Source organism: Hydra viridissima, unplaced genomic scaffold (genome assembly GCF_058129835.1).
Source record: "Hydra viridissima isolate aposymbiotic clone 2 unplaced genomic scaffold, HvirCarnegie_v1 scaffold_1, whole genome shotgun sequence".
In the NCBI taxonomy this organism is placed as follows: domain Eukaryota; kingdom Metazoa; phylum Cnidaria; class Hydrozoa; order Anthoathecata; family Hydridae; genus Hydra; species Hydra viridissima.
In genome coordinates, this window is record NW_028324300.1 from 1706524 (window position 1) to 1719142 (window position 12619).

Here is a 12619-nt window from a genome sequence, read left to right on the forward strand (position 1 = left end):
GGAGATCGCTCGTCTTCTGAATGTTCCGCGGCGTACGGTTTAGACCAAAAACTGCAACTTCGGGTAAAATCGTCAAAAAAATCCGCGACAAGATTCGGTACAACCCAAAACGATCGATGAGTGATAAATTATTCACCCCCCCCCCCTTTTTTTTTTTTTTAAGCAAAACATTTTATTAACAGCCCAGCTAGCACTTATACGTTGTTAAAACATTAGAACAATGTCGCGCGGAGCGTTGGCCCAACGTCGGTTGCCAACGTTGTTTTTATATCATTATGGTTACAAATGCGACGTCGTCAACAACAAAAATCCAACGTTGGAACAACATTTATTTTAAGTCGGTACAGTGTAGGATTTTCGTTGGCGCAGTGCTGTATATAATGCCTATTCAACGTTGTATTTTATGCTGATCCAACGTTATATTTTATGTTGTTTCAACATTGTATTTTATGTTTATTAAACGTTGTATTTATGTTGACTCACCGTTGTATTTTATGTTAATTCAACGTTGTATTTTATGTTGATTCCACGTTGTATTTTATGTTTGTTCAACGTTGTACTTTATGTTGATCCAACGTTGTATTTTATGTTGATCCAACGTTGTATTTTATGTTGATCCAACGTTGTTTTGTATGTTTATTCAACGTTGTATTTATGTTGATTCAACGTTATATTTATGTTGATTCAAATTTGTATTTTATGTTGAATCAACGTCGTATTTTATTTTGATTCGACGCAGTGCCGGTTTTAGCACTACCAGCGCCCTGGGCGTCGCATTCTAAATAGATTCTATAGATAAACCATTTAGCTTAAAGGCAATACTTATATACAGAAAGAACACCGTTTAACATGGTAAAGATTATATTATTCAAAAGAAAACAAATTATGTATCACTAGTCTCATAAAAATCATCGCTTTCTTGTTCATTAAGGATTTTTTTCTTTAGTTTTTTCCTGTTTCCCGCCCTCCTTCCGCTATCACGATCGCATGCATATCTCAGCCATTGTTTTATCACCTCTTCAATATCCGCATCGGTTGATTTTACTGCTTTGTTAAGATGGACAGCAGCTTAAAGTAAAGACAATACCAAATAGTAAAAGTAAAAACAATATCAAAGTTAGACTAAAAAAGGTAATACTTTAATGAAGTTAATAATTATTTTTAAAAGTATGCCTTATATACTAAAAAGTATGAAATAATTAAGTAGAAAAATAAAAGTATATACTGATATCTCTAAACATAAAAAAACATAGTTATATACCTTTTATAGCTTGTGTTATTTGCAAGCTCTTAATCCCCATCTTACCCCCACGTCCTGCAAAATTTAATTTCATTGCTACTTTGTTATCAAATATCTTTTTTAAAATATTTCTTGTAGTAGAGCCACAATCCTTTCCGCCAGTAGTTCCGAGATACGTTTTCTGAAAAGATTAAAATTATATATTTTATTTACATATTTATATAATTTTATATTTTATATACAAATATATTTATAAATATATATAAATGGTACATTCATAGACTGATTTAGGGAGAACCCGCAAGTGATATATATATATATATATATATATATATATATATATATATATATATATATATATATATATATATATATATATATATATATATATATATATATATATATATATATATATATATATATATATATATATATATATATATATATATATATATATATATATATATATATAGGAGAAACAGCTTGTTGAAGATAGATAAGTCTTTTTACTAATTTATAACTATATATATATTTATAAATTAGTAAAATCTTCTAAGTATCTATCTTCAACAAGCTGTTTCTCCTTTGACAGGATCATCAGGAAGCTTTTATACATATTTTATATACTTTACTCACCACAATCCATATAAAAGTGTCATCCCCAAATAAACTCTTATAAATATAATAATATATACACACATAAACAATATAATAAATATATTATTAATATTATAATGTATATATATACATGAGTTTGTATTTACTCAAATTAAATATTTTTAAAACATTCTTAGATTACCAAAGCGGTCCAGGTATCCCTGCAACCAAGTTTTTCTTCTAAATCATTAAGTTCTTTTTCTGTTTTAATAGGCAACTTAATGCCATCTGGTAAATCAGTAATATCAACATGTACCATATTTCGCATAGTATTTAGGATTGCTTCTTGTGTTTTTTTAATTTCATTAATATCAACCTGAATTGAAGCAAGACGAGATAGAACTTTACTTATTGTACCACTGGTGACTGAACCTGATAGTTCTGCTAAAATATAAAACAAAAACATAAACTAAGACATTGACCAGTTTAAACTAAATTTAAGTTGTTGAAAAAGGTAAAGAAAATATAATAGTAAACTTAATAATATACATAAGGAAACTGTTCTTGTGCTACTTCTAGAACATATAAGACAAGAGAATGTCTTAAAGTTTTCAATGTAGTATAAGCAAAAAGATAAAATGGAGTAAGAAAAATTTTAAATAAAATTTTGATTTTATCAAGAAAATAATCTTTTTTTGTTATAGTGAATGTTTACAGACATTCGGTTATAAGAAATAAAAAATTGGTAAAAAAAGATCCACCCTATCATGTATGTAATCAAAATTTTATTACCTACTCCTGCAACACTGACTGAGTCAATATTATTGATATTTTTCTTCTTTCTTTTACTTTCTTGTAAATCTGTAGTATGGACTTTAAATAAATAAGAAAATAGAGTTAATTAATAATCAGATAATAAAGTTTATTTATATAATTATAAGATAATATAATTATAAAATAAGAATACATTATTAAATAATAATTAATTTATTAGTTTATAATTATATCATTAGATATTAACTAAATTAGTAGATAACAATTATATTATTAAATAATAATACAATTATCAGATATTAATTATATTATTAAATAATAATATAATTATTAGATATTAATTATATTATTAGCTATTAATTATGTTAATAGATAATAATATAATTATTAGATAAAAAGTTAATTACTAGATAACAAATTAATTATTATTATAAATTACATAATAAAATAATTATATATTAGATAATAATTAAACAATTATATAAATAAACTTTATTATCTGATTAATAATTAATTCTGATTTCTGATTTATTTACTTCTTATTTAATTAATTATATTATTAAATAATAATATAATAATTAGATAATAAATTAAGTAATTATAAATTTAATTAAAAAGTATAAAACTATAAAATTCAGTACAAACTGAATTTTATAGTTTAGAGATCTAAACTGATTTAATAATTAAAATACCTTTGTCAGTTACAGCAACTAAACCTGTCATATGTTCCGGAATTGAAGGATATGGTACTGTTGGGCATGACATTGGCATGAAACTCATATGAGCAGCTTCAGCAATATGTTCTACAGAACTTTTTCGTTTTCTGTCAAATTTTTCAGGACTTTCAGAATCAAGAGCAGATGTATCCAATTCAGCGTTATGAAGATTATTTCTGGCTTTTTTGTACGTTTCTTTAAGTAAATTTAAATATATTTAAAATAAAAGAAAATAAAGTTTACAAAACATGTTTTAAAAACAAGCAAAATTGAATATGAGCTTCAAAATTCCAATTTATCTTTTAATATAAATATATACTTTCAATTTTAATGCTAGAAAACTTTCTTGTTTAAAAAAATATAAATAAATTCTTAGATTAATTTTAAAAAAATATTTTAAAAATAATTTTATATTGGCTTATATTTTTATAATGTCTGCAACAAACCACTAACATCAGTCTAGTTGGAAAAGTTATATCTTTTGTTAAGAAAAGAAAATCATAATTGTGCAATAGGTGTTAAAATAAACTGTAAACATTTTAAATTTATGTTTCAGTACTTACCATAGCGTCTTAAAACTCGAGTATTAGTATGACACTCCCAATTTTCTTCAGGCATTTCTTTATTTTTAGTGGCAGCTTCTAATCTATTTGCCCTATATGGTGGCCAATAACATGAGCCAGGTTCCTTTGAAATCCAGCTAATCGGTACTACTGCTACTGAGTTTTCTTTTTCAAAATAAACTATAGCATATTCCATATTATATTATTGATTTCTATTACAAAATCAAATGCATAAACATTATTAAAATATAATTACCTAATTAAAAAATTATACATTTACTAATAATATACTGAAATATATTAGTAGTTCTATCATCATTAATTGTTATAATTACTTTATATTATAATGATTTTTAAATATTTAGCCTTAATTAGAAAGCCTTTAACACATAAAAAATAGAACATTGGTTATACATATTTTATACTTAAAAAACAAAATTACAAATACTTTAAATAATACTTTAAATAAATATATAATCAATATTTTGTTTGTTTAATATTTTAATTGTTCAACTGTGTAATAGTGGAATAATTATATATGATTCCTCACCATAAGGAAAAAACATACACTTGGTAACCACATCTGAAATTAGACAGGAATAAATCAATTTGTTCGTAAGTTTTTTTACCATGTATATATCTACTTTAGAAGAAGGTAATGGGTATTTAAATGCATCAGATACGAATAAAAACTTTTCATAAATTAAAAAAATCTCATTATCCATTTTAACTACATTTCTGACAAGAACTATTGTACCATCTTTTAATATCAAACAATTATTATTATCTGATACTTTAATTTTCCAAAGACTATTTTGAAAAAGCTTATATTGCTTTCCCTTTAAATTAGATATCAGCGGCCCATCGATGTGTTCATGGCTCAATATAGGAAATAGAGAGATCAGATCCTCTTTAAACATGTTTTTTTCATGGAGTCTTCTTAATATCTGTTGGATTGGTGATTGAGGCTTACGTATCAATTTCTTCAATTTTCCAAGCGTATTTTCATAACGAAAGCTACTAAATTCTTCTAAAGAACCTAAGTTTTTAACATCATTTGCCAAATGAATCAAGGAATGTACGTTATAAACAAGACATTCTTTTCCATAAAAATCTGCAGCAGTGCTAACAAACTGTACTAATAAATTATTTGCGTAGTCATAATCTGAGTTTATACTTTTTGGGTTAGCAAGAATTCTTGTTGCAATATATAGCAGCATAAAATGGTTATATAAATCCGTAGGCAGTATATTAATTAGGACAAAGGGGCCTAAGTACATTAAAAATAGTCTAAACTCTGTTGCTTTCCATCGCAGAATTTCTTTTAGAGCACAAGGTTTTCTAGCAAACTCAATAGGAATATATGAAATTAAACATAATAAGTTATCCGATATTTTTACAACATCTCTTGATCCTAGTCTTACCTTAAGAGGACCAACTGGACCTTTCCAGTATGAAAGAAATCGTTTCATCACACCCAAACAGCCGAGATGCATAAAATCCAATCCAAACTGAGTAACACCACCAATTTTAAGTAAATTTAAAGGAAAAGGTTTTGCATGATGATCACTGTCAATCATATTGCTAAATGACTCATCAGTACGCAAAGGAGCATTAGTTTTGGTAAAAATTACTTTCCCTAAATAATCACCCTTTTGAATACACTTTTCACAAGAATTGTAGCCTGAATGATACTTTATTCCTTTTATGAATGCTCTCGCAGGAGCATCACACACAAATGAATGAATTTTGATAAAATATTGAATATTATTAATACATATACCATTCAGTAGTAAATTACTTGTTTCTGTAACAAAATCATCCAAGAATTCTTCAGCATGAGCAGGTTTTTCTTTTCCACAAAACAACCCAATAACAAAAACTTTATCATTAACATTCTTGATCATTCCCAGGATTGGCCAGAGAGTAATGCTACTACTCTTGAATAAAGGTAAACCATCTGTGCTGAATTGCAATTCTAAATGAGTTGATTTTGGTAATGTGTTTTTCAGAATATTTCGAATACCCTTTTCTAAACCAACATGATAATATTCACCACCACCTGTTAACAATTTTAAATCATACTTGTGGGGTGTTTTTAACAAAGTGCGAGGATCCTTTGGAAGAGAGGGGACAACTTCTTTTAGTATAGGAAAGAGAGCACCTAGAGCAACTTGTGAAATACTATATGTGACAGACCATTGACCTAACTTTTCACATATATTTTTACTATTACATTTATGAAATAAAGTTTCTGCATATTGATTATTACAGGCTTTTTCATCGTTAATTAGGTCATCTATATCATCATCAAATAATTCATTTTGTTGAGAACCTTGATAATTATCATCAAGGTCAGAAAAATTAGAAAAAGTGGAGGATGTGTTATATTCCAAATGATTTTGATTGACAAATGATTCCATTATGAATGTAGAATTCAATTGCATATGGTTTGATTGGTTACAAACAAAACTGGCTCTGCTTTCATTATAAATATCATTCATATCTTTCTCAACCTGATTTTTTATTCTCCGACGCTTTGTAGTGTAAGAAATGCTCATTATATTTGTTAGACTATAAGTATACATTAATAAACTATATTAAACTATATGAAATTATTTTTAGTAAATATAATATATACATGTATATATAGAGAGAAGTCTATAAAATATCTATTGACACGTTTATATCATATCTATTAAACTTAATTTATATGACATAATATAATATAATATACATTTTATTATTATTTTTATAATATATAAAGTACAAAGTATTTGTGCCTGCCTGTGTGCAAACTTCAAAAAGAAGTTGTATAATATAATATAACTGGTATATTATATAATAAAATTGAAAGTAGCTTTGGAAAATTTGGTGTATTTTTTTCAATTCAAAATATATATAATAAAAAGTAATAAATTTAACCCTTTTCAATGAATAGATTACCATTTTATCAACTGTTTAATATTCATCCAACAAAAAACTAACTTTCTTTAAATTAAAAATAATAAAAAAATTGTGAATTAATTATGAAAAATAACATTACCTTTATAAGCAATTTAACGTCCTATTTAAGGAAGTAGAGCACGTGGTTAATTATTGAATTAATTTGTTCTTTTTATTTCATAACATTGTACATAATGTAACCATGGCCACCGAGAGGGGGGGTGGGGGTGGACGGGGAAAATTCCCGGAGCCCCGTGTGTGTACAAATAATTTTTTAAAGTAATTTTTAAAAGATTTAAATAGTTTTGACTTTTAAAAGATTTAATTAACTTTTATTTTTAATTTTCAATGACCAGAGCACGCTTCTTTTGGTCCTGGGTATATAATTGATCATAATGAGGGCCCCTTAAGAAAACTTCCTCGGGGCCCGAAATTTCTCTCGGCTGCTATGAATATAATATATTGTTCATAATATAATATAATATATTAACATAATATAATGTATAACATATTGCTCATAATATAACACATTGTACCAAGCCTTAATAAAATAGGTTAACGGATTTCGCACCTACAGGGAAACGCATTACTTGTCAAAATGATGTCTGAATAGTATACACTGGAATGTATATAAAAGAATTTATATTATGTAAAATTAAGTACTTAATAGAACTACGTTTTTGTTTTTGTTTTTTACAAAGCAGGTTTATGTATATATATATATATATATATATATATATATATATATATATATATATATATATATATATATATATATTAATATATAAACTAACAACCTTTAGCAATGTTTTTACATAGATTCGATTAACATTGCATCCATATATGAATGCAACAGAAAAAAGCTAATTTTACGAATAAAGGACTTTAAAACTAACAACTTTTTGCGATGTTTTTACATAAATTTGATCAACGTCGATCATCCATATGAAAATACATCGCAAAAAGTTGACAAAAAAGAGGCAAAAAATTAATAAACAAAGCAAAAAAAACACACATTTCCCTTAAAAATATCGCAAAATGTTTATTGTTTTCACGATCAATATATATTACATTGGATCAACGTTGGGTTTAGATCGTAAAAACAATAAACTTTTTGCAATGTAAAAACATACATTTATTCAACGTTGGTTGAATCAAAGTCAATTTAAATACATTGGATCAACGTTGGATTTACATCGTAAAAGCTATTAACTTTTTGCGATGTAAAAACATACGTTGGACCAATGTAAGTTTTCCAGTTGTTTTTAGTTCCGTCGGTATTAATTTCATCATTAAACATATGACATTGGATCAACGTTGGTTTTGCATTGGAAAAAACAGCCGACGTTCGCGATGGTTTTACATACGTTGGCCCAACGTAAGTGTGCTAGCTGGGAGACCTATCTTATTTTCAGCTCACTGTTCGTACATTTGTAATTAACAAAAGAATGATTTTCAATGTCTTTTGATATTTAATACATTGGCCTTTTATATCTTCTCACTCACCCAACATACAGGGTGAGAGAAACTTTTATTCGACAGCTTGGTGAGAGTATACAGTTCAAGATAACTAAGTTTGATGATTGTCTTTATATAAACTAAAAGTACATTTAAGTTTAAGCAATTTATAGTTTTATTGCATGTTTAAATGATGCATAAAATGAATGTGATTTTTATACAATTAGATCACTTTAACAAATTTTTATATTTTTTTTCTAAACGGTGATTATACTTAAGCTATGTATAAACATCAAATGTAAAATGTATAAATCCAAACAATATGTATAGATATCGAAGAACATGTATAAATATCAAATAGCATGTATAAACATCGAAGAACATGTAGATCTCAGTTTTCTATCTGTAGTAATATTTTTCTTCTCCAACAGAAGCAGGATTTTATTTAATCATTCTGGAATCGATGTTTAACTTCTCAACTATTCAACCATTTTTTTTTTTATCAGTACCAGGTTGAACAAGCATAAATTTATTTAACTGATATATATGTATGTGTGTGTGTGTGTGTGTGTGTGTGTGTGTGTGTGTGTGTGTGTGTGTGTGTGTGTGTGTGTGTGTGTGTGTGTGTGTGTGTGTGTGTGTGTGTGTGTGTGTGTGTGTGTGTGTGTGTGTGTGTGTGTGTGTGTGTGTGTGTGTGTGTGTGTGTGTGACTTTACGTCCAAAAATTATTAAACTGTTTGCTTCATTTCATTGTTTCTTGGTTTAAAAAAATTGCAATTTTGTGACTTGCAATTTTTTAAACCATGAAACCAACCCGATGGACAATAAAAGTGATGAGCCATATTTCTACAAAAGTGAAAACCAAATTTCCTAAGAAAAGTTAAGCCGTTTATATTCTGAATTATTGAATGATATCATTTGAGTATATTTGGTACTATGATTAATAATTTATATTTATGAAAAATGAAAACTTTGTTATTAAACTTTGATAATGCAATTTTCTCCTTTTTCTAGCAATAATCACATTGATTTATTTTCAATCAATTGCATGATTCATTTTAATGATGCATGCAATTTAATTGCACAGTCTGTTTCATACATTCATTAACTATTGAACAATCTATTTCTCACTTTAATGCAGCCAAAACTTTTCTTTTCTGCTAAATCTAAAACATCATAAAATTTTCCGAAACATTTTTAAAAATACATTTTCTTGGTTTCTTTTTATGCTTTTTAAATATTTCAAGGTATCCATATTTCAAAATTTCCATATTTTTGGAAAAACTACATTTACGTCCAGAAAAAATGGGTTGAGCTAAACCACTATTTGATAAAGCTGTAAGATCTTTTGAATTGTTGTTGTGTCATCAGTATATTTGAAAAGTGTTGTTAAGAAATCATAAAAGTGATGGTGAAAAAGTTTGAAACTTTTTAAAGATTTTCTTTCATTGGAGAAAATTTGATATCTTTTTATAGTGATCCCTACTTTGTTTATTTGGTAGTGACAGGAAAACTATATTAAAAAAATACATCTTGCATTTCCGACAGGGATAGGCTTTGGTTTAGCTTAACACAATTCATAACATTGATATTTTTTCAACGGGTTGAGTAATGCAGAAAGAGTAATCTAAAACACTAGGAAAAAAACGCCTGCAAAAAAAAACACTATTTAAACACCAGAAACACCAGACAAAAAAAACACCAGACAAAAAAACACCAGCTAAAACACCTGGAAATTATCAAAAACGTTCATAAAATGTTAGAATAGTTTTGCTGCACACTGCAAGCTGGTAAAACAGAGTGTAAAAATTTCATGAAGGGAATAAAAAATTTCATACTGCATACGTTTATTTATTCGGAGAACTAGTTATACATATATGTTATATATATGATTTTACAGCATTCCGAATTTTGATAGCGTTTTATATTAAGAATTTAATGTCTCATTTCATGCTTTACTCAAAGGCACCCCATCGCCTCAAAGTTGCCCCATTTATAAATTGGCACATGCTAATGTAAATAGATAAAGTTATGAATGAGTCTATAATTCGTTTATCGAAATTTAACGTAGGATCTCTATAGATAATGAAATTTTCAAGAGGACGGTTTTTTTAAATTTTTTTCGTAAAACTTAAAACGAAAGGAGATTTTAATACCGTTTTTCTTCAATATTTTTTAAAATGTTTTTTTTTTTGCGATGACGGCATTTCTTTTGATTTTTTATTTAAAGACGTAAGGTCTTAGGAAACCAGAGCAGTACGCCCTTAAATAGGAAATTGAAAAAAGTGACATCATCGCAATGTTATTGAAAAAAGTGACATCATTAAAATGCTAAATAAATTAGTGTCTGATTTTCTTCAGAAAATTTTTTGTTTAAACCGTCGTATTTAGACCCATCTCGTTTATAATTCGTTTTAATCCGACATTTCGTATAATCCGACAAGTCCCGTTTTATAATCTTATCTACTATTCCCGTATAAAACGGAGACTGAATTTTGCAAACACTTACAACTTTAAATATTCTTTTAACCTTTAGGTCAATTAGAGCCTGGAGTGGAATTTCAGCTGATATTTCTGTAACTGTAATTCCAGTATCACAATATAATTCCAGTACAATAGATTAATCGCTGGCGCAAAATATAATAACTTAATCGCTAGCCCAACAATATAGTTCCAGTACAATAACTTAATCGCTTTATCGCTGGCGCAAAATGTTTATGGTTCGAAAAATTTGTATCCATCATCTAAGCAAGTAGCTGATCAGATGATATAGTGGCAGCTTTTCATTAAAAGATATGAGAATTTTTTTTTATTGCTGTTCCTCTTTTTTGAGAATCATTACATGGTTCCGTAATTATAGTCACTGAATCTTTTTTAAAATCTTTCTGAAGCCTCACTTCCACAACAAAAAACAATGCTTATAAACTAGTAGTGTTATGGAAAAGTTCTAGTGTAATTTAGATTTACAACCACAATGCCTAAAATCTTTTTGATATCTCGCCGGTTTATTTTGGGCAGTCTTTTCCTTTGATGTGTTAGAAACAGCTTAAAGTAAATCAGGAAAAAGTGTTTTTTTTTTTTTTTTCATCCCAAGATAATGCCAATTTAGAAACCGATCTTTGTGTCAAGGCACACTTGTACATATAGTGATAACTTTATGAAAAGATCACTTTATGTATTTCTTGATATAACCAATAGATGACTGATAAGATGATATATTACCTAATTGTGCAACTTTAAAATGCATTTTTGCATTTTTCGGATACTCTACCTATAAGTTAAATAATGATCTGCAAGAATTAATCTGAAACTCACATTTTTTTTTGCGTTTTTTGAGGTGTATACAGCCAAAAGTACTATTTTTTATTCAATTATAATTACAGCTCTTCACAATACTGTATAACTGACTAAATTAACACAAAACCAACAAATATTTAAACAAATATTGATAGAATTAATAAAAACTATTTTTGGTTGGTCAACGAAAAATAGTGTTGGTAATAGTATTTAAATATAATCAAAAAAAAAAAAAAAAAAAAAAAAAAAAAAAGAAGAAAAAAACGAAAAAAACCACGGATAACTCTCAAGAGAAATATTTAAATTACCAACCAAACTAACCTGTAGCTTCGAACTTATGCCGTCGTTTATTAAACTCATCGGAGCAAAATTGAACATGTTCAAAGACGCTGTAGATGAACTAAATCCCTTTTATACAAAAAAGAATTATGTTCTCGTACTGACATAATACTTTACAATGTATTTGTAAAATATAAATGTTATTTTAATAAAGTTAAATTTTAATTTTTTTCCTGCTAGAATCAAACCTCAAGCTCTGCAGTCGGCTAAAATTTTACACAATTATGATGCAATTGCGATTTCCTTTCCGCTCGTTATCTGTTTGCAGTGAAATACTCATTTTCTTGTTTAATTAAAGGGTAGTTTTTTTCTGTCAAGTTTTGACAAGTGTGATTGGAAACATTTAAGTTTTCGAGCATATTTCTTATGCTACGTGACTTTTTGGCAAAATATTCGCATATTTCACATCATAAGACAGATATTCAGCATTTTTTATTTACTAAAAGAACATATCAAACCTTCTTTGTTTAATTGTGGCTTTAAAGAAATATGTCTACTTATTATTGAAAACATCTTTCTATTTAGCTGGTCCATCCTTCTTCAAAACTTTCTTTTTAAATTAAGTTAAATTTAGCAATATATTCAGTTTCCCTTTCTTATTGCTCATCAGTTATTATTTCATCTTTTTTTCGTAAATTACTTTCAGACTGAAAGTTGCTTAGGAATCTAGGCATCCATCCCGTCACTCT

The 12619-nt window shown here is 27.3% G+C and overlaps 2 protein-coding genes across 2 annotated transcripts; both read right to left on the reverse strand.

Annotated features, from left to right (window-relative positions):
- Window positions 1-883: 883 nt before the first annotated feature.
- On the reverse strand, window positions 884-4120 carry LOC149892849 (uncharacterized). The gene is made up of 6 exons (XM_090081590.1): window positions 3891-4120; window positions 3304-3522; window positions 2630-2710; window positions 2040-2281; window positions 1262-1421; window positions 884-1068 (listed from the first exon to the last, which is right to left on the reverse strand). The coding sequence occupies exons 1-6, from the start codon at window positions 4084-4086 to the stop codon at window positions 884-886; spliced, it is 1083 nt and encodes a 360-aa protein (XP_089937716.1). The 5' UTR covers window positions 4087-4120.
- A 112-nt stretch (window positions 4121-4232) lies between these two features.
- On the reverse strand, window positions 4233-6984 carry LOC149892850 (uncharacterized). Its single transcript, XM_090076722.1, has 2 exons — window positions 6937-6984; window positions 4233-6464 (listed from the first exon to the last, which is right to left on the reverse strand). The coding sequence occupies exon 2, from the start codon at window positions 6449-6451 to the stop codon at window positions 4400-4402; it is 2052 nt and encodes a 683-aa protein (XP_089932848.1). The 5' UTR covers window positions 6452-6464; window positions 6937-6984; the 3' UTR covers window positions 4233-4399.
- Window positions 6985-12619: the final 5635 nt, after the last annotated feature.